The sequence below is a fragment of the Bufo gargarizans genome, chromosome 4, assembly GCF_014858855.1.
Source record: "Bufo gargarizans isolate SCDJY-AF-19 chromosome 4, ASM1485885v1, whole genome shotgun sequence".
In the NCBI taxonomy this organism is placed as follows: Eukaryota; Metazoa; Chordata; class Amphibia; order Anura; family Bufonidae; genus Bufo; species Bufo gargarizans.
This window is the reverse complement of record NC_058083.1, coordinates 240915581-240943273: the sequence shown is the minus strand read 5'-3', so window position 1 is coordinate 240943273 and position 27693 is coordinate 240915581. Positions and strand designations below refer to the sequence as shown.

Here is a 27693-nt window from a genome sequence, read left to right as displayed (position 1 = left end):
ATGTCTTGATGAACTTGGGAATTCATTTTTCCTTTGATGATAGCAATCTGTCCAGGCCCTGACACTGCAAAGCAGCCCCAAAACATGATGACCCCACCACCATACTTCACAGTTGGGATGAGGTTTTGATGATGGTGTGCTGTGCCTCTTTTTCTCCACACATAGTGTTGTGTGTTTCTTCCAAACAACTCAACTTTGGTTTCATCTGTCCACAGAATATTTTGCCACTACTGCTGTGGAACATCTAGGTGCTCTTGTGCAAACTGTAAACGTGCAGAAATGTTTTTTTTTGGACAGCAGTGGCTTCCTCTGTGGTATCCTCCCATGAAATCCATTCTTGTTTAGTGTTTTACATATTGTAGATTCGCTAACAGGGATGTTAGCATATGCCAGAGACTTTTATAAGTCTTTAGCTGACACTCTAGGATTCTTCTTCTCATTGAGCAGTCTGCACTGTGCTCTTGCAGTCATCTTTACAGGATGGCCACTACTAAGGAGAGTAGCAGCAGTGCTGAACTTTCTCCATTTATAGACAATTTGTCTTACCGTGGACTGATGAACAGCAAGGCTTTTGGAGATACTTTTATAACCCTTTCCAGCTTTATGCAAGTCAACAATTCTTAATCGTAGGTCTTCTGAGAGCTCTTTTGTGCGAGGCATCATTCACATCAGGCAGTGCTTCTTTTGAAAAGCAAACCCAGAACTGGTGCGTGTTTTTTATAGGGCAGGGCAGCTGTAACCAACACCTCCAATTTCATCTCATTGATTGGACTCCAGTTGGCTGACACTTCACTCCAATTAGCTCTTGGAGATGTCATTAGTCTAGGGGTTCACATACTTTTTCCACCATGGTAGCATTTGTTAATTCTTTGTGTGTTATTAGTTTAAGCAGAATGTGATTGTCTATTGTTGTGACTTAGATGAAGATCAGATCACATTTTATGACCAATTTGTGCAGAAATCCATATCATTCCAAAGGGTTCACATACTTTTTCTTGCAACTGTATATGGAAAACTGGCCAGTCCTCAGGGGGTTAAATAGATTGAAAGATTGATACAAATGGAACAAGTTCCATTTCTATCTGTCATCCATTGACCATAATGGAAAGATCTATTCTATGATGCAGCTGGTATATTTGGAGAAAAGCAAAGTTCTGCAAATACAGTAGGACTTTTTTTCTGCCCAAAATAGTAGAAACTTAAAGGAAACCTGTCACCATGATTTTGCGCATAGAGCTGGGGACATGGGCTGCTAGATGGCCGCTAGCACATCTGCAGTACCCAGGTCCCATAGCTCTCTGCGCTTTTATTGTGTTAAAAAACGTTTTGATTGATATCCAAATTACCTGATATGAGTCCTGTAGCCGGAGATGAGTCAAGCGGAAAGGAGCCCAGCACCGCCCCGCGTCCTCCGAATCTCCTCCTTGCTGGCTGACGTCACAGAGCTGGAGCGCCGAAATCTCGCGATGCGCGAGCTAGCGCATGCGTAGTTCGTTCCCTGTGCTGATGCCAGTACAGGGAATGAACATGATGCCGACACTGCGCATGCGCTAACTCGCGCATCGCGAGATTTCATCGCTCCAGCAAGGAGGAGATTCGGAGGACGCGGGGCGGTGCTGGGCTCCTTTCCGCTTGACTCATCTCCGGCTACAGGACTCATATCAGGAAATTTGCATATCAATCAAAACGGTTTTTTAACACAATAAAAGCGCAGAGAGCTATGGGACCTGGGTACTGCAGATGTGCTAGCGGCCATCTAGCAGCCCATGTCCCCAGCTCTATGCAAAAAATCCTGGTGACAGGTTTCCTTTAAAAAACAATAACTGAGCATAACAGATACTAAAAAGTACCTATGTAAACAAATGGGGATTAAAACGGTCTGTTACTCTGAGGGAACAGAATAAGGGCAAAGTCAATGCAAATGTGAACAAGCTACACAAACAGAGTGTCCCGGACTGCAGCGGTAACTGTGAAGCACTGGCCACCGATCACCGAACAGCAAAGCGCCCGGGACCGCGGCGGTAAGCAGGGGAACAGTGTCGCACACCAGTCGCAGTTACAAATACAGTTTCATTAAGTGATAATTATTTTATTAATGCTCACTTCTTTCAGTTCATAACTCCATGTATTGTTCATTTGTTGTCTTATCTTAAAGTGGAAGCCATGTTATTCTGAAAGTTCAGATAACTAGTCCAATTACAGGCTAGAAGTGGAGAAATTCAATGCAAAAACTGGGTCCATACAGGGTTTAAAATTTACAAGCAAGTTAATTGATCTATTTTAGAAGATGGGCATTAATAAATACGTGACCAAAATAAAGTAAAAAATAAGAAAGTAATCCCATTAACAAAAGCTGTAAGCTGATCATGTAGCTCTTAGTGCCAGAGGAAACAAGTCTTCATAAGATCCCTGTTGAGAGCTACAAGCATTCTTGTTTTACGCTCATTTTGCCAGCAGTATCACTTTAGCCATAGCAAGAAGGATTTCAAGCTATGTGGAAACTGGATTGTGTCACAAAGCGACTTTTTTTTTTTTTTAAATATAGCATTGAAAAGCTCCTGAAAATAAGAAATAAGTGAACAAACCACAATATAGAATTATTCCAGAAAAGATCATTCTCTCTGATCAGTAAATCTCTTGTGTTTGGGATCCTTCTTTAAAGCCTGCTCTTGTGGACCTAGCCCATCATATTACAAAGTAGACCATTTATTTGAATGCCTGATGTGAAAGTTCTCATTATAAAGGTTGTCAAATTGATTAAAAAAAAAGTATTTAAAGAAAGTCTCTGAATGCTGTAAAAAGAAATATATGCTTAGCTATTTCCTGGCCTCAGCCAGAGTATTTGTCAGTTGATGCACATACTGTATTAATCACATAATGGCAGTATACAGTCGAGTCCATAAATATTAGGACATCGACACAATTCTAAAATTTTTGGCTCTATATACCTCCACAATGGATTTGAAATGAAATGGACAAGATGTACTTTAACTGCAGACTGTCAGCTTTAATTTGAGGGTATTTACATGCAAATCAGTTGAATGGTGTAGGAATTACAACAGTTTGCATATGTGCCTCCCACTTGTTAAGGAACCAAAAGTAATGGACGTAATAATAATAATCATAACTAAAACTTTCACTTTTTAAGACTTGGTTGCAAATCCTTTGCAGGCAATTACAGCTTGAAGTCTGGAATGCATAGACATCACCAGATGCTGGGTTTTATCCCAGGCCTCTACTGCAACTATCTTCAGTTCCTGCTTGTTCTTGGGGCATTTTCCATTCAGTTTTGTCTTCAGCAAGTGAAATGCATCCTCAATCGGATTCAGATGAGGTGATTGACTTGGCCATTGCATAACATTCCACTTCTTTCCCTTTAAAAATTCTTTGGTTGCTTTTGCAGCATGCTTTGGGTCATTGTCCATGTGCACTGTGAAGCACCGTCCAATGAGTTCTGAAGCATTTGGCTGAATATGAGCAGATAATATTGCCCGAAACACTTCAGAATTCATCCTGCTGCTTTTGTCAGCAGTCACATCATCAATAAATACAAGAGAACCAGTTCTATTGGCAGCCATACATGCCCACGCCATGGCACTACCACCACCATGCTTCACTGATGAGGTGGTATGCTTAGGATCATGAGCAGTTCCTTTCTTTCTCTATACTCTTCTCTTTCCATCACTCTGGTACACGTTGATCTTGGTCTCATCTGTCCATAGGATGTTGTTCCAGAACTGTGAAGGCTTTTTTAGATGTCGTTTGGCAAACTCTAATCTGGCCTTCCTGTTTTTGAGGCTCACCAATGGTTTACATCTTGTGGTGAACCCTCTGTATTCACTCTGGTGAAGTCTTCTGTTGATTGTTGACTTTGACACACATACTCCTACCTCCGGTAGAGTGTTCTTGATCTGGCCAACTGTTGTGAAGGATGTTTTCTTCACCATGGAAAGAATTGTTCGGTCATCCATCACAGTTGTTTTCCGTGTTCTTCTGGGTCTTTTGGTGTTGCTGAGCTCACCGATGCGTTCTTAATTTTTAAAAATGTTCCAAACAGTTGTTTTAGCCACGCCTAATGTTTTTGCTATCTCTCTCATTTTTTTTATTTTTTTATTTTTTTTTCAGCTGAATGATGGCTTGCTTCACTGATAGTGGCAGCTCTTTGGATCTCATCTTGAGAGTTGACAGCAACAGATTCCAAATGCAAATAGCACACTTGAAATGAACTCTGGACCTTTTATCTGCTCATTGTAATTGGGATAATGAGGGAATAACACACACCTGGCCATGGAACAGCTGAGAAGCCAATTGTCTCATTACTTTTGGTTCCGTAACAAGTGGGAGGCACATATGCAAACTGTTGTACCTCCTACACTGTTTACCTGATTTGGATTTAATACCCTCAAATTAAAGCTGATAGTCTGCAGGTAAAGCACATCTTGTTTGTTTCATTTCAAATCCATTGTGGTGGTGTATAGAGCCAAAAATGTTAGAATTGTGTTGATGTCCCGATATTTATGGACCTGACTGTATAAGATTTAGTAAATTGTTTGCCAATGTCTCCCCTGTCATTACCTCCTCTTAGCTCTCTCACAGTACATAAGCAGATAGAAAATACATTTAAAGTCTTACCTTAATACCAATGTGTCCTGTACTACCAGCTAGGACTTCCTCTCCCTTGGTGGCTGCAGATGTTGGACCACCAGCATTACAATGACCACATACATTCTTGAAAAGAATAAGACAAGGAAAAGCAATTTTGACTTCTACATCACATAGTTTTAAATTTTAGGCTTACATATGGTATGGTATTACTATCATAAAGTTTAACCTGTTTGTATGCCTTTGACCATTTTCACTTTGTGGCTAATGACCTTCAATTCTGTATTGTTTCTTTACTAATTGTTTGACTTGTGCTCTAAGAACTGCACGTCCAGTGCAACACAGAGGTAAGAACTGAAAGCAATAGTACCACCAGCAGGATCAGTGCAACATGAAACAGGCAAGGCTTTAGATGTGTGTATGGCTGTGTTGGGGTAGTAGTAGTGGTGACTGTCTAGAAGTAATGATAAGAGCAGTAGGGGTAATGGAAGTGGCGGTAGAGGGATAGTAGCATTGAATAGCAGCTGTGTCCCTACCAGCAGCAGCCATACATGATGATAGACAGACAGACATCGACAGTGGCATGAAAGGGCACTGTCAGGAAGGACAGATCTATTAATTGGATTTAGCAAGAGGTGGGTGATAATCCTCATGGATCCATTTCTTGTTCATTTTGACAAAAAATATGTTTTTTTTGTAAACTGGTGGAGTTAAAGTTTGTCTGTTTAATTGTGACAACGGCATCTGTTGCACTGAAAACCCTCTAGAAGATGACAATGGAGGCTGGACAAGGCAGTACAGAGAGAGAAAAATGGGTGACTTGTAGCCACTGTTCCAATCTGCCTTCCTAGAAGTCCATGGGGTAAGGGACATGGTATGCACCAGAGAAAGGCCACAGTCCAAGTAGGACTGTGCCTGGGTGCTCAGGCAGTATATCACCATTTACTGATTTGCATCATCCTGGCTTGGCACATAGAAAAGAACACTACCATGTTGATGATACTGAATTAGCTGCTGCAGCTTTTGCTGCTTGTGGTAGCAGAGACAGTGGGAGATCAGTAACTTGGTGGGGGGTGGAGAATTGCCTCCTTGTCAGACACACAGATGGCAGGAATTTGCTTGTTAAAAGTTGTGGAAAGCTGCATACACAGTGCATCCTGGTGATAAAGAAACATGGCCTCTCTTTCAGCAACATGAATACATCCCCTCATTTTGCTTTAATAGGAGGGTTTAAAAGCATGGCTATTCAGTAATAATCAGATTGCTTGATGGGAAGGATATATGCCTATCATTACGACAACATGCCGTTCATTCATGCCAACATTCCCATGAACCCAGCACTTTCTGGTCCCACTGAGATGATCATCATGGTCAGTGACGTCATTATTAGCTTCACCTTCATCAGTTTCTCCTCCTACTGCTCGGCATGCACTGTGGTCTCCCATCTTGCTGTGCTGATGCTTTCCCCGTTGCCGTGCTGGTGGTGCCGTGCAAGTCATTTGCGTGATCACGTGATGGTGGTCATTTGGCATGCCGGCCTGGTGTGGCAAGTATGCACAGCGGCGATGTGAATGACCCCATAATGCCAGGTGCAAGTCTTTGATCTGCCTCAGATGAGCTTCATTATGGTCAGCACTATATATAACCCCAATGTTCATTATGTTACTGCCTCCTGATGGAACCAGCTCAGTGGCGATATACTCATAGAAGTATTCGTTTACTGAGTGAACTGACCATCTTTCATAATGTCTACGGACATTTAATATTGCTGTGTATTAGCTTATTATTTTTGCTGGATGTTTCTTTATTCTTTTGGGCTCCTGACATTGTCTGTGTGGGTTAGGTAGCTCTTTTTGCTAGGTCCATTATTGTTTGTATGATGCTGTGAGATTCCAACTGAATACTGTCTAATTGGCTTATCAGGCTTTTTATCTGTCCCTGAACCAATCAGGGTAAGCATTCCCAGGGTCACCTGTTACTGAATCTTCTTCATTCCTGTGGCTTTCCCCACCAATGTTCACAGTATAATAGTGTTAAGTGCTATATGGAATGAATTGCCAAAACTTTAGTTTTGTTTAACAAATAAATTTTTGTGAAATTCCCCATGTTTGTGTGGGCTTTCTCCCCTACTAGAAATACCTACTGATAGATAATTTGGATTTGAGCCCCGCTGGGGACAGTGAGTGATTATTATGTCTTTGTATAGGTCTGCGGAATATGTTGGTGCTATATAAGGAAGTCAAATCAAGAAGCAGCATAAGCCTACTGGTTCTTAGGTAAAAAGTAAAAAAAAAAAATTATAGGTATGTAAATTAAAGGGATTTTCTGCCTTCAGCAAATGGTACTTAGCATGTAGACAAAGTTAATAGCCAGCCTATTTGCGGCCCTGGGCAACAGTGGGGGAGGCGTCTATTCCTATAGTATGCAAGCACGGCCACCACTGCTGGATTGCAGGGTGAGAGAATCACCCTTCGGATCCAAGAGACTTAGGTGAATAACTTTGGCCTTCGATTGTACAACTTTAAAAACATTTTAAAACAGCAATCCGTAGTTGGCTTTGGTACCAACTGGATCTGAAATGCAATTCGCCCCCACCCCTAGTCGTAACCATGGAAACAAGAAGTGTATAATGTGATGGAAAAGTGCATCCAGCCAGCAAAGAAGGCAATATGGACAATCACAATACATTAGTAAGTGCCTTGTATATTAACTTTCTCTACATGATAAATGCCATTTGCTGAAGTGAGACAACCCCTTTAATATAAATGACTTCACATATTTGACTTATTTAGCTGCCCCGAGCAATTTGTCTCCTTGTCCTTCTATGAACACACAGCTTTAACCCACACATTGTCTTGTGATCAAGGCATGAAAACGCTGATGCTTCATAAATACATAATAGTAAGCTACTAAAAGTAAGTTATATAGAAGTCATTTCTTGTGAAATGTGGTAATGCGCAAAGCAAGTGATAGGTGAAAATGTGAAATATAAAAAGTGTTGTCATTTATACAGCCTTTTTCTATTGCTAGCTGTTAAAGTTATTGCAGAATTTAGCCTGCTAAAACATTTGTTCAATAGTAATATAAAGATTAAACCAGGACCTTTTAATTCTAGAATCTGCACAGTGTATACATGTAATTCCTAAATCTGACTGTCTGGAATGCTAATTAAAATATCATTGTGAATAACTTCACTCAATGCATTTTCCTATCTGACATACACTTGGTAAACAGAAGACTGCTGTATTGCACTTAAGTTGCTCATGGATCTGCTTGTCTAGCAATTATCGTTTTCAGAAAAAATAAACTGAAGAGGTTTGCTGCCAGTATTAACCTTAATAGATCGATACAGTAATAGCTGAACTGGCCTTTATTCATTGCTAAACGCACACTGTATATATTGCTAAATTGTCCAGTATGAAGTTAAGTGAAGTGAAATAGTTCCTCATTGGCTGCAGTTTACTTGCTAAATTTGTGCTCACTTTCTGCTGCCTGGAAATGTTGAATTGCTGACATAGCTGTAAGAAGCGGAACTACAACTAATAGCCTGGGAAAAGAGTCTATCATGTACTTGCCTGTTTGGAGGACAAACGTTAAGTTAAACTGTAGATATAATCTAGCTTTTGTAACAGAAGGACACTTTCTTGGAAGTTTTTTCAAATGCTGTGATTTTGTTTCAGTTGAGTACACAGAAGAAAGAGGCCTCATGGCAAAGATCAAACTATACCTCTGTTGTGTGCTGGGGTTTGCCGCGCAGTAGAATTACGGATATGTTTTTCCCTTAGTAGTCACTAATCTTGTAACCTTGGATCGATTATATTTATAGGATAATAGTAACATAGTTCATAAGTCTGAAAAAAGACATCTGTCCATCTAGTTCAGCCTGTTATCCTGCAAGTTGATCCAGTTAATGTATATAATATATATACTATACCTTGAGAATAGCTCCCATATCACCGAGAAGAGGAAGGGCAATCTAAAAAAACAATGACAATAATAATTTGTATACACAATTTTTTTTATATTATTATTAATTGTGTCCAAATTAAAAGGCACTCAGTTTGGAAATTTGTAATGGAAATTATGTAGACAAATTCAGCAAATAAAACAACAGAAAATCATTTTCTCTCTACAAGATGGTTTCCTAATACTGAGTATGAATAATATAGTATTTGAAAATCACATTGAAAATGCAATCTTGTGTGTGGCCAGAATGATATAGAGCAGGAGGAGCAGAGCAGGTGACATAATATTGTGGGAAAAGATTTACTAGAACTTGTCATTTATTCATTTTATTATCTGCTCATTCTGACACTGGGGGCGATTCTACTCAGTGATTGACAGCCATTCCTGTATAAATGTGCATACATAGATAGCTGTCAATCACTGAAGAGGTCCACCCACTGCCTCCTACACTTGGGATTAGCAGAGATTTAATGAATAAATGAGACATTGCACTGAATCCTTCCCCAAAACTATACACCTGTCTGCCCTGCCCCTTCTGCTCTACACCCTGCTGCCATTAGTTAGCATGTTCAATGTGACAGGTTCCCTTTAAGCATTCATTCCCAGGAAAGGATTGTTTTATTGCCGTCTGCCCCTCAAATAATAAAGCACTTCTGTGATGATTCAAACTGTTTAGTATTGATAGCCATTTGGTTGGAATTATTACAAACTCAGTGATTTGAGTCAGAAATGCAATCAAAGTAAAGTTGAAAATCATAACTGGCTGAATTCAATTTCAAAGAAAGCAGACAACTTCAAAAGAAAACTACTCTTAGTAGATATGAAGCACTTTCTAAAAGCCTTCTGAAATCCTTATATCTATCAACATTTTCCACTATAAAGAAAGTTTCCAAATTTTAAACACAACATAAGTGCTAGTGAGCAACTCACTAAAGGCCCCCATACACAAAGTAAAAATTTCATGATCCTTCAAAAAATGTAATGATCCTTCAAAAAATGAAATTAAATGTGTACGGAAAAGCCGTGTCTAACATTTCTATTGAAGGCATATGGGCACCTTAAAGAGGTTTACTGGGATTACTATGGTTTTTAACAGACATGCTCATGTAGTATCTTAACTCATGTACATCTTACCTATGCCTTTTTTCAATTTGCACTCTTCTGACGTGTTTATATCATGCAAATACTTCACTTGTATGCTGTATCCTGTTGCTCCAACCAAACCCATGATGCACTTCTCCTTTATCAGCCACAGCTCCAGCAGTGCCCCTAACAATGCCCAGCTAGTTTATAGCTCATGTCACCCAGCTAGTTACATAGACACTCCTCTGTCACTGCCCCTGTTCCTGCCTTGACATGTTCATGAACATAACATCACATGAAATGAAGAGCTACATTGACATGGTCATGTGACCACAGCCCAGAACTGAAGATAGTAGCAATTAAGGCAAAAGAAATATATTACACAAGTACAGCTGCCTTCGTAAATGATTATTTTAAAGGATGTTGATGCAAATTTTAACAATGGGAATACTGATTATTGCAACAATGTACATTTTTCACATACTGGGTCACCTGGAGGACCTGGGAGTCCTGGTCTGCCATCTCTGCCCGCGACACCCTATATATAATAATAAAAACAAACAAATCATGAGCAATATTCTTCATGTTTGCCTTAGTAATACATCAATCTTATGACACAACTCACGCTATTGACTAATGCATTACATCATCAATAAGGCCAAGCCTAGTAACATGATTTACAAAATAGGTTTTATTAGAGGAAATGGACAAGTATGTAAGCTTTGCATTTGGTAAACCTTTACAATTATGAAGATAGTTACACTATTCTTAACAGTATTCTGGCTTAAAAAGAGTTATGTCCAGGCAGTGATTATGACAATGAAGGGGCCATGTCGATCACTGTAGCACAGAGGCTTCTTCCGCTTACATCAGAGACAGAACAACATTTATTCATGAGCTGCGTCTAGCAGGGGCATTGCTAGAGTCTTAAGAGATCCGGGGCACGAGCCCACGTAAAACCACGCCCCCATCCCATTAAGCCACACCCTCATCACCACCGGGGGGGCCTTCACAGTAGTTATTAACCCCTTTCAGCAGTCCCACCTTCAGTGAATGGGGGACTGCTGAATGGGGTTAATAACTAGTGAAGGGCCTAGCCGTCTGGGCAAATCCACAGATCATCCATAACAGTGCCATTTACAGATCCCCCATAAGTGTCATCCACAGATCCCCATCAGTGTCATCCAGATCCCCCATAAGTGTCATCCAACGATCCCCCATAAGTGTCATCCACCACAGATCCCCATAAATGTCATCCACAGTTCCCCCTAAGTGTCATCCACCACAGATCCCCATAAATGTAATCTACAGATCCCCTCTTATCTTGCACAGGCGCACTGGCAGAGGCATCATCGAACGAGGTGCGCTGGAAGATGGCGCATGCGCACTTCGCTCGATGATGTCTCTGCCAGTGCACCTGTGCGAGATTACACAGAGGCAAGTGAAGTGAATAAATTAGCTAGGAGGCGGCGCCATGGAAGTAAGTGAGCAGCGCAGTATTTGCATAATTACTCACACTATCAAGAGGTGGATTTCGGTAACAGTTGATTGCAGGTTTAGCTTGAAGGGTTATTGTACGAACCCATAAAAGTACGTTTTGGGAGTGAGCTGCTGACTTGGCCACAATGCTGGGTGTTCATTAGCACCACACTGATGAACAGACTGGTTACTACGTAGCAGTCATCCGCTGTCCCTGCATTAGGGGCACTGGACAAAACATCCGGGGCTCCAGCCCCAAATGTTTTGACCTAACAACGCCCCTGGCGTCAAGTATTGCAGCTCGGCCCCATTAAAGAGACAATGGTAACGATGTGTCTGGTAACAGTTCATTAGTAGTGTTGAGCGAGTATGCTCAGCCGAATACCAGTTCGGCTCGAGCATCAGTTATGCTCGGCACATGGCGGTACTCGGCCGAGTCTCCTCCCCACATGTTTCTCGACTGCTAAGCAGCCAATAAACGTGCAGGCAAGTACTGCCCTCACTGTAATGCCAGTTACTTGCATTACAGTGATTGGCTGGCCGGAAACGTGATCGGGTGCTATATAGCACCCGATGACGCATGTTCGGCTCATTCTAAGCCAGGGAGAGCGAGAGTGTAGGGAGTGTAATTGAATATTATAAGTGTACAAAAGCGTTTCAGAGACCCAAAAGTCCTTGTAAGGACTATTATGTGTGACAGCAGCAATATATTTTTGAAGCGCAACCTGCGCTAAATTGCTCAGTAATAGGGAGAGCTGTGCATAGGAAGGGACAGACAGTGTAGGGAATGTAATAGGAATATTTTTATACCAAAAACATTTCAGAGACCCAAAAGTCTTTTCAAGGACTATTGTGTGTGACAGCAGCAATACCTGCGCTAAATACTGTGTAATAGGCCACTGTGGACAGTTAAATGATCTGCGCCACATCTCCTGTGTGTGCATCCCTAAAATATAAGTGACATCCAGTGCAGTTTTTCTGTAGACGGTGTCCACTGCGGACTGTTAAATTATCTGTGCTACATCTCCTGTTTAAAGTGTGTGCATCCCTAAAATACCAGTGACTAGATACTACACTTTTTCTGTAGACACTGCGAACTGTGACATTACCTGTGGTACCTGTCTGTATAACGTTTCTTCATCACAAATACTGTTGTAAATTTTTTTGCACATACACTTCCAAATCCTCTGCTACTGTATGTGTGACATACTTTCAATAATATATCACATTTAAAAGGAAGAAAGCGAGCAGTAGGGGACGGGGAAGTGGCCGTGATGCTGATGGTCCACGCAGAGGCCGTGGCCCTGGGTGCAGAGAAACTGTGCCTACTGCCAAAGCACAAGAAAAACAATCATGCAAGATACCTAGCTTCATGTCCCAGTTTGTAGGGCGGCGCAGGACACCACTCTTGAAGTCAGCACAGTGTGAGCAGGTTGTCGGTTGGATTGCAGCAGATAATGCTTCCAGTCGGTTAAGCACCACCCTGTATTCCACCAAGTCCAGTCTCAGTCGCCAGGAGTCTGGTCCACAGAATCCTCATCCTGATCCTCCCTCCTCCTACGATTTACAGTGTGGCTAAACAAGTGATCCCACACTCGAATATTCAGAGGAGCTCTTTTCAGCCATTACTTGATTTGGCCCTCTCGCCAAGCACGCTTAAAGAGGGAAATGAGATCTTTTGCCCTGATTCCCAAACTCTTGAGCATCCACAGTCGCAAGAACATGACAGTGGTGAATGGCAATTAGTGTTTAATGAGGTGGATGATGATGAGACACAGTTGCCAATGACTCAACCGCAATTACTGTCTAAAGAGGTTGATGAAGAGGATGAGACACAGATGGCAATCACTGAGGTTGTGGTTAGGTCAACAAATCTGAGGAAGTGGACGATGAGGTCACTGACCCAACCTGGGATTGTGGCAAGCCGAGAAAGGAGAGAAGTACAGAGGGGGAGGGATCTGCAGCACCGTAACAGGCCGGAAACGGCAGTGGGGTGGCAAAAGGGAGAAGGCGGTCCACACCAAACAGGCCCACAACTGTTCCACGGAGCACCCCCTTACGGAAATCTCCCTTGCCAAGTTGTAGATGTTCCACAGTCTGGCGCTTGTTTGACAAAAGTATGGACAACAAAAGATTAGTAGTTTTCAACCTGTGCCATACGAAAATGAGCCGGGCGTGAACACTAGCAACCTCACCACCACCAGCATGATCCTCCACATGGCATCCAAGCACAGTAATAAATGGGACAATCTGTGTTTACGGGTCACACCACTGCCTCCTCTTCCCCTATGTTACGTGCTGGCCAATCCCCTGTTGAGGGCGCAGGCCCGGATGCCTCCCGCCCTGCACCTAGCCCTTCACAAGCACGATCAGTGACCACATCCACTTCCATGTCCCAGCACAGCATCCAAATGTTCGTACTCCAGGCCTTTGAACGAAAGCCAAAATACCCAGCCTCCCACCCACAGGCCATAGCACTAAATGCGTCGCTTTCCAAATTACTGGCCCTGGAAATGTTGCCATTTAGGCTAGTGGACACTAAGGCCTTCCGCAGTCTGATGTCGGCGGCCGTCCCACGTTACGCAGTCCCCAACCGCCACTATTTTTCAAGGTGTCCCGTAACATCACACGTGCCCTGACCAACACAGTTACTGGGAAGGTCCACTTAACCACAGACACATGGACAAGTGCATTCGGCCAGGGATGCTACAGTTTCCTGACGGCACCCTGGGTGAATGTTGTGGGGCCTGGGTGTGAGTCATACCCTGGGATGGCACAGGTGCTACTGACGCCAATGATTGTGGGCCCTACATTGATCAGGGTTTCCGCCAGAACCCACTTTAGTGGCTCCAAGCCCCACTTCTCCTCCTCTGCCTCATCCTCTACTTCCACCTCCCAATTATCCACGTGCAGCACCAGTCAGTCATCAGTCGGTAGCTGGAAGCAGTGTAGCACTGCAGTGGGGAAGCGGCAACAGGCCGTTCTGAAGCTGATATGCTTAGGGGACAAATAGCACACCGCCACAGAGCTGTGGCAGGGGATAAGAGGCCAGATTGAGCTGTGGCTCTAACCACTCAACCTAGAACCAGGCATGGTTGTGTCTGATAATAGCAGTAACTTGGCAAGCTTAGACACATCTCATACCTTGCCCACGTCTTCAACCTTGTGGGTCAGTGGTTTCTCAAAACCTACTCTAATTTGCCTGAGCTACTGGTGAAGGTGTGCTGCGTGTGTGCACATTTCCACAAGTCACGAACAGCTTCAGCCGTTCTGTCAACGCTGCAGCAGCGCTTGAAATTGCCAGCTCACCGGCTGTTGTGCAACGTGAGCACGCGCTGGAACTCGACGTTCCGCATGTTGGACAGACTTTGTGAGCATCAAAGGGCAGTAGTGGAATACCAGCTTCAACATGGGCAGTCAGCTTCCACTATTCATAAGCAAGGAGTGGGCAAGGATGTCTGACCTTTTTGAGGTTTTAAGAAACTTTGAGGAATCAACACAGATGGTGAGCAGCGATAACTCTATTATCAGCGTAACCATCCCACTTCTGTGTCGACACAAACGCTCGCTGCTCACAATTAAGGACAACGCTTTGCATGTGGAAGAGGTTGAAATGGGGGAAGACATTACAATGGGTGATAGCCAGACCACCCTCAGTTCGTCTTCTCAGCGCGAATTGGACGATGAAGAGGAGGAGGAAGAGCAGGAGACGGTTGCCTACGCTACAGAGGATAGTACGCATGGAAGTTTAATTCCATCTGTTCAGCGTGGGCAGAAGAGGAGGAATAGGATGAGGAGATTGAGAGTCATCCTCCTGATGGCGACAGCGAAGTCTTGCCTGTTGGTACTCTGGCACAAATAGCTGACTTCATGTTAGGCTGCATTTTCCACATGCCTTCATGTTAGGCTGCCTTTTTAGAGGGTCAGCTCACCAGCAGACCTTCACCTACAATCTTTTACTTGGTCATCTCACCAGCAGGCCTAGACCTTAAATCTTTTACAGAGTCAGCTGACCAGCAGATTCACAACTCAAATCTTTTACAGGGTCAGCTCACCTAAAGGCCCTCGTATTAAATTTTTTAGAGGGTCAGCTCACCAGCATGCCTTCATCTACAATCTATTACTGGGTCAGCTCACCAACAGGCCCACACCTAAATTCATTTAAAGGGTCAGCTCACCAGCAGGACCGCACCTCAAATCTTTTACAGGGTCAATTCACCAGCAGGCCCGCACCTCAAATCTTTTACAGGGTCAGTTCACCAGCAGGCTCGCACCTCAAATCTTTTAGAGTGTAAGCTCACCAGCAGGCCCGCACCTAAAATCTTTTACTGGGTCAGCTCACCTGCAGACAGGCGCCTAAAATCTTTTACTGGGTCAGCTCACCTGCAGGCCTTCATCTAATTATACCTAATAGGTAATTTGTGCGCATGCTGCCTTGCTTGGATGTGGTAGCCATACCCGTTTCTCAGGCTCCCTCTCCGGAATCAAACACTTATTCCCCGATACCCGTAGTTACAATGGTTTGCTCTGACAATAACAGTTGATAGGCCAGACATCCGAATGGATCGTCGTTGTCACGGGTACGTGCGATCGTCCCCAAGTTAACTAGAGTCACTAAAGTGGCAGCAGGCCCTCACCTATAATGTTTTAGATGGTCAGATCAGGAGGCCCTTGATCTGAATGTTTTTGAGGGTCACCAGCAGGCCATCAATCATAATTTTTCAAGGGTGTGTATGATGCCCTCCTTTATGTGTAATAAAGGGTGTATTGGAGTGCTGATTCCTTGTAATTTTTGGCAGCCCTTTCCCTTAGCGCATAGGCTTTATTAGTGTACCACTACCTGAATAATTGTAACACAATGTGAATGAGGCCCTCCATTATGTGATATACAGGTTGTATCAGAGTGCCTCTTCATTGTAATTTTTGGCAGCACTTGCACTTTATATACAAGTAAATATACAGGAAAGAATGTTTCCTATAAATTTTTCCTCTAAAATAATTTTTTTTTCTTCGGCTTTATGCGTATTATTGTCAGTCTGTAAAAGTGGCATACTATCCGGACAACATTGTTCACAGCAGCGACCTGCGAGTTCAAGATGCATCCAGACATCCTCCCCATTCTGTTCTTGGTGGTGTTTCAATTAATTTCTGACATTTTCCTATGAACCAGGCACCCTCCCCTCTTCAGAGCAGGGGGTACCTGGTTTAATGCTCAGGTTTTCCCATTGACTTCCATTATACTCGGATGCTCAGTCGAGCACCCGAAAATCCTGATGTGTTTGGCCCGAGCCCCCGAGCACAACGGTGCTCGATCAACATTATTCCTTAGCTCTGTTTCTTAACAGAAAATGCATATAATCATGAATTTCCTGATTTCAAGAGTCCCTCTCTCTTCTCCAATATAAACATGTCAAAACATTTTATAATTGAATATTGAAGCTAGTATATACATCTTGTTTGGTTGATTGTAGTATATTAAATGGCATCTCTTTAACAATATATAGCAACTCTTAGGCCTCTTTCACACGGGCGTGAGTTTTTTTGCCCGGATAAGAGCCGGGTGCGTTGCGGGAAAATGCGCAATTTTTTCTGCGCAAGTGCAAAACATTGTCATGCGTTGCACTCGCGTGAGAAAAATCGCGCATGTTTGGTACCCAAACCCGAACTTCTTCATAGAAGTTCGGGCTTGGGATTGATGTTTTGAAGATTGTATTATTTTCCCTTATAACATGATTATAAGGGAAAATAATAGCATTCTGAATACAGAATGCATAGTAAACCAGCGCTAGAGGGGTTAAAAAAAAATAAAAAATAATTTAACTCACCTTAGTCCACTTGCTCGCGAAGCTGGCATCTCCTTGTGTCTCCGCTGCTGATGAACAGGACCTGGGGTGAGCTGCTCCATTAAATACAGGTTAAGGACCTTCGATGACGTCACTCCGGTCATCACATGGTACGTCACATGATCTTTTACCATGGTGATTCACCATGGTAAAAGATCATGTGATGACCGGAGTGACGTCATCGAAGGTCCTTAAGCTCTATTTAATGGAGTAGCTCACCCCAGGTCCTGTTCATCAGCAGCGGAGACACAAGGAGATGCCAGCTTCGCGAGCAAGTGGACTAAGGTGAGTTAATTTTATTTATTTATTTTTTTAACCCCTCTAGCGCTGGTTTACTATGCATTCTGTATTCAGAATGCTATTATTTTCCCTTATAACCATGTTATAAGGGAAAATAATAATGATCGGGTCTCCATCCTGATGGTCTCCTAGCAACCATGCGTGCAAATCGCACGGCATCCGTACTTGCTTGCGGATGCCATCCGATTTTCACACACCCCATTCACTTCTATGGGGCCTGCGTCACGTCAAAATCGGAAAATATAGAGCATGCTGCGATTTCAACTGAACGCACAAGTGATGCGTTAAAAACATCGCTCATGTGCACAGCCCCATAGAAATGAATGGGTCAGGATTTAGTGCGGGTGCCATAAGTTCGCCGCACGGATCGCACCCGCACGGAAAACTCGCCCGTGTGAAAGGGGCCCTAAACATCTACCATCGAGTGATGCTCCTGCTTAATGTGTCCAATGTGTCATCTATGCTTTTTTCCTCAATTACAGATGTTATCAGACTAATTACTGGTGGACCTCTATTTTTAATATTAAGTTTTAATATTCATTTTTGAGAATAGGCAATACAGTTTCACTATATCACTAGAGACTTGGTACTGTTTTAATAAACAAGGCAACCTCTGTATGGATACATAGATATTCTTTATGTGGTCACGTACAGTAATTTCTCTCTTCAAGGTCCATATCTTTCTCACAATCAAAGGTCACAGAAGAGATTAAATTGGATCTTGCCTGCATTTGTGCGCATGCGTGCACATTTTAAACTACAATGGTAATGAAAATAGGTTTATCAACTAATTCTCATAAAGCTTCTAAGTGTTATCAATTTAGTCTATAAGCATTTTGTGGTGATTATCTGTTTAATAGATGAACATCAGCACTAAATATGACATTTATTAAATGCATCTCTGAGCTTTATGGAAGTGAAAGTGGCCATTAACCCTATCTGGACCTCCGCTGTGTATGCAAGTCCAGCCTTTAAAGATGACACCCTATCACAAGCACAGGAAGAGCCATAACTGCTGGGTTTCTGGTGAATTTTTGCAAAATTATGCAGATCGTGAACATTTAACCCCTCAGATGGGCATCTGGGAGCGCTAAAACTGGGAGCCACACGCTTCCTGGCCTGGGTCGCTTCCCCTGGCTAAGAAAGCCTTTACTAAGCTTACAGGCTGGTTACTAGTATTTAGTGTTGAGCGAGCATGCTCGGCCGAACACCAGTTCTGCTTGAGCATCGCTATGCTCGGCACATCACAGAGTTCGACCGAACACCGCGTGTGCTTGAGTGCGATGCTCGAGTCAGTGTATTTCAATCTAATTTTGCCTCTATTTCTATGCAGAAGATCAGTAGAATCAGAAGGGAATCCATCAGTGTGAGTCCGCGGCTTAGGAGTCTGACTCCATATATAGCTATATCCATATCAGTCAGTGCTTGGGGACACTCCAGAGTATTTAAATCTTATTTAATTTAGCCTGTATTTAAGAAAAAAAAAATTCTGCCGGGATTCAAACTCATGACCATTTACATTAGAGGCAAGACACTTAACCACTCAGCTATAATAGCTGCATAGCCAGTTTCATAAAAAAAAAAAAAAATATATATATATATATATATATATATATATATACATATATATAATTGAGACTTCTACTGTACTGTACTTCTACTTAGACTTATACAGTAGAAATTTTTTTATTTTTTATTTTTTTTTAATGACTGGCTTATACATACACTGGGGTGTCCCCAAGCACTGACTCCATATATGGATATAGCTATATATGGATTGAGAGCAGGGACTCCTAAGGCTACTTTCACACTAGCGTTTGATCGGATCCGTTCTGAACGGATCCGATCATAATAATGCAGACGGAGGCTCCGTTCAGAACGGATCCGTCTGCATTATTTTAGCATATAACAGCTAAGTGTGAAAATAGCCTCGTACGGATCCGTCCAGACTTTCAATGTAAAGTCAATGGGGGACGGATCCGCCTGAAGATTGAGCCATATTGTGGCATCTTCAAACGGATCCGTCCCCATTGACTTACATTGTAAGTCTGGACGGATCCGCACGCCTCCGCACGGCCAGGCGGACACCCGAACACTGCAAGCAGCGTTCAGCTGTCCGCCTGTCCGTGCGGAGGCGAGCGGAGCGGAGGCTGAACGCCGCCAGACTGATGCAGTCTGAGCGGATCCGCTCCATTCAGACTGCATCAGGGCTGGACGGCTGCGTTCGGGTCCGCACGTGAGCCCCTTCAAACGGAGCTCACGAGCGGACCGACGAACGCTAGTGTGAAAGTAGCCTAAGCCGAACTAGAGTCCTGACACCCTCCCCTCTTCAGAGCAGGAGTGCCTTGGGTTATCCCATTGACTTCCATTGTGCTTGGGTGCTCGGTAGAACACCCGGGCATCGCAAAGTGTTCTACTCGAGCACACAAGCACTTTGGTGCTCGATAAACACTACTAGTATATTAAAATGCAGGTCTGTAGGTGGCAGCATTGCATTGGAATGTACTGAATTCAGTATTCTGTATTGCAATAATTGCATGTTATAGTCACCTAGTTTGAAAAAAGCAAAAAAAAATAAAAAAAAATATTTAAATTTAAATTCCAAGTCATCCCCCATTCCATAGAATAAAAAATAAATACATACTCTAAGTAATAAAAAACTAAACATCGTGGGCTTCCGTAAATGCCATACTACTAAAATAGAAAAATATCTGATCTGAAAAAAAAAATCTGATTTGCAATTTTTTGTCACTTCACCTTCCCAAAAAATTTAATAAAAAGTGATCAGAAAGTCACTCCAAAACACACTCTAAAATGGCATCATCAAAAACTACTGATCGGCCCGTGAAAAATCCTCACACAGCTTCCTTAAACATAACTATAAAAAATAGGGGTCAGAATATGTTAAAGATGTATTTACTAAAACACAAACATACATGAATGGGGTATCTTCATAATCGTTTCTGAATTAGAGAATGAACATAACATTTTTTCTTTCTAATTCCACCCTATTTGGAATTTTTTTGTATGCAATAGTAAATGGTGCCATTTAAAAGTATAGACAAAAGTAAAGAGTAAAGACAACTTATCCTTCCAAAAACAAGCCCTCATACAGCTGTGTGAATGGAAAAATAATAAAGTTATAGCTTTAGGAAGGCAGGGAGTGAAAAACTAAAATGCAAAGTTGGAAAATTTCAGGGTCATGAAAGACTTAAATACAATTGCCTACCAATATTTTTCAATGATTTTATTTCTCTACAATGTTGCTTTAATATATCAGATGCCTTAAGTGATGGGACCTTCAGATGGAGTCAAAGTGTACTTTTCATAAAAGCAATTTGCCTAACACTCACTTGTGCTCCAGGAGGGCCTGGTAATCCTGGAAGACCCTGCGGACCCTAAAAACACAAAGCACATGTTACACTTTCCAGCCTACACATAGTGCATTTACAGATGTGTCCTTCCTTATCTTTCTTCATGGAAGAAAGGCATTTCAAGATATGTGGTGTGATATGACCAACTTTAAAAAACAAAAGACAGAGTCCAATATTGTGTCACAAGATGTTTATTCTAAATCTGTCTGTGTATGGTTATTATGTTAATGACAGTCTGTCAATAACCTTGGAAGCATTTTATGAAATTCTGTTGAATTTGCTATATAAGAAATTAGGAGTCCTTAAAATGCAATTGTCATTGATGTTTTATATCTAATATTGTGTAGGGACAATGATAATAAACTCTTTTGTAACACACTAGGGAAATATGTATTATTTCATTAGAAAACAGGATGTAATAAGGATCTTTAGTAAATGAGACCCGTTCTACTGAGTACTGAAGACAACTATCTGAAACATACAAAGGCAGACTTCCAGCCTATGCTCTACTGAGTGCTTCTAAAAGAGCAGAGAATGGGACTGCTAGTGCTTAGCACTGACAGCTAAAGGATAACTGTCATATTTTCATTTAAAAAAATCTATTTTAGCATATGTTACTGCTGCAGCAGCATTATGCATAAAGCAATCTTTAGTTTATTCACTTACCACTGTTTTCCTTGAGTTTTCACCTTAGTTACTGCTGTTTTGAATCCTACATTATGAGGATCTTCTCAGGATGGCTCCTCTGCCAGTTCTGAGGCCAAAACTGCATTCCCTCAAGTCACATATAAACTTGCTGTAGCCAGCAGCTCACTGCCATCCAATCAGATTGAATTACTGAGAGACACGCCTCCTCACTCTGAAGCCTAATGCAGACATGCAGTGTGAAGGACTGCCCCTTTGTCTTCTGGGGGGGTTCGCTCTGGTAGACAGATTAGCGGACGCAGTATAGAGGCAACAACAAGTTCTTTGGATTAAACAGTTCAATGTTTTATTCACACTTTAGGCAAGTGACAAAACAAGCAGTCATAATCAAGCAAAAAGTCACCTTGCGGTGTTGGTGGTAATTCATACCATGCGACAATTCTGCCTCAAAGAGTCCTTGCTGATAGCAGCACCAACCTGTTTTCTCGCCAAACAGGTAGCAAGCCTTCATCCAGACCCAAGGCTCCCAGATCCCAACACAGAGACACGGCTTCTGAGCCCAGCTGTCTATTTAGGGACAGCCAGGTGCTGCCAAAACCCGGATCGGCACTTAAAATCCGGTCCGGTATTTGACCTCACCTGGCTGTAAATCAGCCCAGCAGCACATGCTGGGAGGAACATACCTGTTTTCCCAGATAAAACCTCTCACTGTGTCACACTCCCTAGCCAGAGACAGATGAGCCACAGCAACGGTCTTTTAAGGCAGCAGTGGAAAGGGACAGGAGACATTAATGAAAGCTGTTATTATAAGGTAATTACAGATCTTTTGGAAATCAATGACAGACTAACTCAGGTATACATGCCTAGCTCTAATAAACTAGCAAATAAAATAAAAATATGACAGTTATCCTTTAATGTGCAGTAACTAAGCACACTTACTGACAGCTCAAAAGTGCAGGAAGGCAGATGTACAGAACTGCCAGTGGTTATCACAGTAGGCAGGGACACAGCAGTGATAGGGCACATATAGGAAGCCAGATGCTGGGATAGAGAGGAAGCCTGAGAAGTCTAGCTCTGTCATCTTCAGCACTCAGTAGAACACATGAAGATGGAGCAATTAGAGCATTGCTAAGGAGAGCGTTAGAGCATTGCTAAGAAGATGCTATGCATAAACATATTTCACTAATAAACTACTATATTACAAAATGATTAACACCTCTGTCCCTGCACAATATTAAAAATAAACTAAAGCAATAGTTACACTTTAACCAAACTGAATAAGTTATGCAGGACAGATCTGTACCTACTGTAAATTGAATGTAAATTATATTGCTGGTAAAAATGCCATATAATTTGAATTTAAAGTCTGTCTTTACCTGTATACCTTGTATTCCTGGGGGTCCTACCGGGCCCTATGAATAAAACAACAAGAACAAACTAAAGAACTAATAGGTACTCAAAGGTAAGAGCTTCACATGTTCAAACATTGTTCAAGTGGATTAGAGAGTAGAGCGCTGACTAGGAGATCAAATCTCCTGACATCCTCCTAATGTCAGCGCAATGTCAAGTGAGCATGTAGGCTTTTATAATACCCATCATTTCACTGCACCGCTGAGCTAGAATGTTGCCATTTAAAGGGAATGTATTTGCAAACTGTTTTTGTATTTTCTTTTCTATTTACTATACATGATTATGGGGGCAGTCAACTTATCTGAGCTGCTGGTAACAGCATTTGGAGATATGCTTTACAGTGTCCACATGAACCACAGGAACCTGAAGACTCTAGATAAATTAATTTCATGGCAGAGTTTTTAGAACAGCAGTCACCCTACAATGAAATGGAAGGGTTCTGAGCTGTGACCTTCATCTATTGTGAATGGTGCATCCTGTTTTATCTATATATAGGTGATACCTTTAATTGTAATTCTGCCCATGATGGTAATAAGATGACTACTGAAAAGTAGTCTGTATAAAACAAAAAATGCCAGCCTATTATGAGAGTCAGAGGTCAAAGTAAAAACTGTAAGATTTCAGAATGTTTTATATATATGATAGTGACATGGGAAAGTATAGTGGGTCGTTTACTAACAGATATACACCACTTTCTGGCGTATATCTGTCGCAGATTGCAGTGCAAAGGTTATTTGCGCCCGCAATCTGCATCTTTTCCCCGCTCACACCAGGTCTACATAAATTTGACGCATTCCCCACCAGGGCATTAAGACCGATGTCTAAAATGCCGTTCTTAATAAATAAACCCCATAAACCCCCTTAAAAAATGGATAGTTTTCTGGTGACACATTCCTTTTAGCTCTATGACAACATGAAGGGAATCTGAGGATTTTTCTAAAATAAAGTTAAATCAAGAAATAAATCAGTACAGTTTTTTCTCCCTAAAATTAAATAAGGCTAATAGAAGTTTATACTTTAAAGGTTAAGGCACAAACACATGTGGCCAAACATATCTAAATGTAGTTTGGTAAAAAGAGTTCAGTATTTTTTATTCAATTTTAAACCACGGAAAAAAAAACTTATGCACAAATGTTTCTTTGTGAACCAAGTGCTTTGAGCCACTGAAATGCCAAAGGAAGAACAAACTCCTCTGTTTCTGTTTAAACATGTATTAATATCTACGTTTGATAGTCCATATTAATCCCTCATTCTATGACTGGGATGAACATAATAAGTCAGTGGGTAGCAACTAAACATTTACTTAAAGAGGACCTGTCATGCCGGTTTTAGTAACTACCTGCATTCCCCATGTAATAATTCAGGAGCACAGTCTGACATTGGCAGTAGTGAATGGATAGAGTCAGACTGTGTAAGGACACCACTCGAACTGGTAACACCCAGCTGTACCCTTACTGCAGACTGCTTGCAATTCATTAATAAACTTCTAGTAGAAATAATAAAGGAAGGGCATACTATAGAGTCATAAGAATAGATGTTCCAGAATTGGTATTTCTTGGGGAATGCATGTAGCTATTAAAACAGGCATGTCAGGAGTGGTGAAGGGTCCTCTTTAAGAGAAATGTGTTCAAAGATAGACTAGAAAGCCTAGAAGGCTAGCTAGCTGAAAATGCATGGAACGTTTAAATCCTAACTCATGAATGATATACTCATTTTCCCATCCAGTTTGCACAGAATGCAATGAACAAAGCAGAATTTCAAACCAGCTTTACTTATTGGCATTAAAGATGACTCTGCACAGAATTAGGATAATTTCATTTTGGACCAATATCTGGGCATTTTGGACCATTACCAAGTGCTGATGATAATAGCTGAACTGATAGAATCAGTTTATGGCGATTAAACGTGTACGACTGTAGCTTGCTTCTAAGGATGACTGCATCCATCATCTTCCTGTTATAATATGACATTTTAATACAATATGAACAAATATGGACTTACTTGGGGACCTTCTGTAACTGTTCCAGGTACCCCTGGCTCTCCTTGAGACCCCTGTACACCTGGCAGACCTCTTTCTCCCTGTTAAATTAATATTACGTATGGTAAAGGGATAAATATAAAATCATATGAAGAAGATAGTCAGCAATGCATTTGTATCATATTTTTATGGCACATTTTAATATTTTTTTTCTGCAAAAGCTCAATAAATGCAAGATAAACATTACTTAGAGAAAAAGGCTCAGACTATCTTTGTCTTAAAATAAATTCCTGTGAAAATGGCCATTAAAATGGCACTCCAGATGCGGGCCAAAATGACATTTCAGTCATAACTCCATAGGTGAAGACTGCCTATATATTGTGGTAGTGCTCGGTTGATTTTCAGGTCTATTTTTTAGTGGGCTAAACGACAATGAGAAATCACAACTAAGCTCCATAGTAGACTAATGTGTAATGTCTGAATCAGTGTGAAATACACTTGAGTCTAAATGCAACAAAATGTATCCCACCCTAACAAGAAACAATGGAATGGCCACTCCAGAGCTCATTATCATTGAATGCTTTTGGGATTAATGTTGTTTCAACAAACTCTGTGTTAATCAATAGCACAAGTCAATACAATAACCTTGTCATATTTCTTATTAGAGAAAAATGCCTTTTTCTCCACTTTCAGGCTTCTTCCTTCTCCTTCCCCCCATACTAATCTGATTACTCACTTTGAATTCACAGAAAAATCCATCCTGATAGATGAGATGGACTTTCAGCTCACTGATTGATCAGATTACAGTCTTACCATAAAAGTGTATGAAGGGGAAGAGAGAGCAGAAGTTGAATGAAAGAGACAGAGGAAGAGATACACACAGAGGTGCTTCTGCAGCTAATAGTAAATAATGCTATGTTTAACAGTAATGCTGATGAGCGCTGCTCTGGAAGAATTTGGGGAGCAGGATCTCCTTCTCTCTGTGTTTACAGTGTAATGGAGACATCATACTAGCTAGTCTCCACCCATTAGCTCAAGGAAAACTGAGAATTAGAGCTGGGACCCGCAGAGGAGAAACTGCTGGATACAAGTCATGTAATAGTCACATATAGTGTGACACACATGGCAGCTTATTCAGTCATCTGAAAAGACAGGCATGCTTTGAATTTTGAAATGGAAACAATGCACCCAGTTTCTAAGGCCTCATGCACACGACCGTTGTTGTGTTCCGTTCCGCAAAATGGGGTTCCGTTGTTCCGTGATCCGTTTCCGTTTTTGTTTCTGTGTGTCTTCCTTTATTTTTGGAGGATCACCAGACATGAAGGAAAGCAAAAAAAAGTTTAAGTCAAGTTTGCCATGTAAATGATAGGAAAAAAACGGACGCGGATGCGCGGATGCGGATGACAATCTTGTGAGCCTCCGTGTTTTTTCACGGACCCATTGACTTGAATGGGTCCGCGAACCGTTTTCCGTGAAAAAAGTAGGACAGGTTATATTTTTTGGACGGACTCGAACCACGGATCACGGACGCGGATGACAAACGGTGCATTAGCCGAGTTTTCAACGGACCCTTGAAGGTCAATGGGTCCGCAGAAAATCACGAAAAATGGAACAACGGACACGGAATGAAACAACAGTCGTGTGCATGAGGCCTTAGACTGAACTTTGGAGGATATTCCGTTTTTTCCTGACATCAAAGATAACAATTTCTGCTTAAAGGCTGGAAATTAAAGCATGCCTGCTTTCTGTAAGTGTGTATTCTCTCTCTATTCCTGATAGATCCTGAAGTAACGACAGAAATGTGTTGTGTGCTCTAAGCCACTGTTCCTTTGCTGCTTCCTCTCCTTCACTCTCGCTCTCTCAATGAAATCCTGGCTTCCCCTATTCCCATCCTGTCTTCTGTTAATGTTTTACTTAACAGATATTTGAGTCAGGTTGTTTACCAGTTATAGAAGCCTATGGGTAAGGGAACAAAAATTACATGGCGTTTATAGGATTTATATAGAAGTATTTCAAACCATTGGTACACTTTTATTAAACAAACATGATCTCTAATATATTTAAATTACTAATACAAATTAAAACATGGCATATTTGAATCCCACCTTGGGGCCCCGTGGTCCAGGTTCACCAGACATGCCAATTGGCCCCTAATTTTAAAAAGCAAGAAAAAATTTCTTAAGACATTTTAGGACACATCCGTTTTGTTATTAGGACCATTTTATAGCAGCTAATGCTTTGTAGCTGAGACTAGGTGAATTAATTCTGCCATTTGAAAATATATCACAATCAGATATAGGATCACTAGTTTATCTAAGACATTTTGGTGAGTAACAAAAAACAGATCTCCAAAATGTCAAATATTTAAAAATGGCAGAAGATGAACTCACATGTAAGACAAACGTTTTTATTAACAGCTGCTATTTAACCCATAAAAATCTATGAATAAAAGATTTGAGATTTCAAAGGTCTGCACATTTTGACTATTTCAGGTATACTATATACAATGTATTTGAATAAACTAAATATAGAAAAACAAGCTGGATATAATTGAATAATACTATAGATATGCCCTTGGCATAGCAAAATAAAGCATGAATGCTTACTGGTTCCCCAGGTAATCCAAATCCCGGTGGTCCTGGTTCTCCTTTGGGACCTGGAGCTCCAGGAGATCCGATAGGGCCACCTAAATCCCCCTTTGAAATAAATAGCAAATATTTGTATATGTTTATATGAAGGAAAACACAACAAAATGCATTGTACAGACATTATATTGCACACTTTCCATAGCATATCTGTCTATGAGGCGTAATATTGCGGTGCTACTAAATGAAATGGCAATAAGTACATTGAATACTAAGGTAACTGGAAAACAAAAAATATATATACCTAGCTTAAGCAGAAAAGGCAAGCTATTTGAGATGAACAAAGCAGTTATTGTTGTAACACAAGTGGGTGTTAGACATCATTAAAATGTGCAATAAACATTTCTAACTATAACTAAGTGAGTGTG

General features: G+C 41.4%; 1 protein-coding gene across 1 annotated transcript in view; it reads right to left on the bottom strand.

The window, feature by feature from the left end:
- Positions 1–27473, bottom strand: part of COL19A1 (collagen type XIX alpha 1 chain) — a 280859-nt gene extending 253386 nt beyond the window's left edge. The window contains exons 1-9 of the mRNA XM_044291116.1: positions 27462–27473; positions 27287–27376; positions 26786–26830; positions 24704–24781; positions 22669–22704; positions 20627–20671; positions 10136–10189; positions 8537–8578; positions 4633–4728 (exon numbers count right to left, since the gene is read on the bottom strand). Coding sequence (XP_044147051.1) covers positions 4633–4728; positions 8537–8578; positions 10136–10189; positions 20627–20671; positions 22669–22704; positions 24704–24781; positions 26786–26830; positions 27287–27376; positions 27462–27473 — 498 coding nt within the window. The remainder of the gene's footprint in view (positions 1–4632; positions 4729–8536; positions 8579–10135; positions 10190–20626; positions 20672–22668; positions 22705–24703; positions 24782–26785; positions 26831–27286; positions 27377–27461) is intronic.
- Positions 27474–27693: the final 220 nt, after the last annotated feature.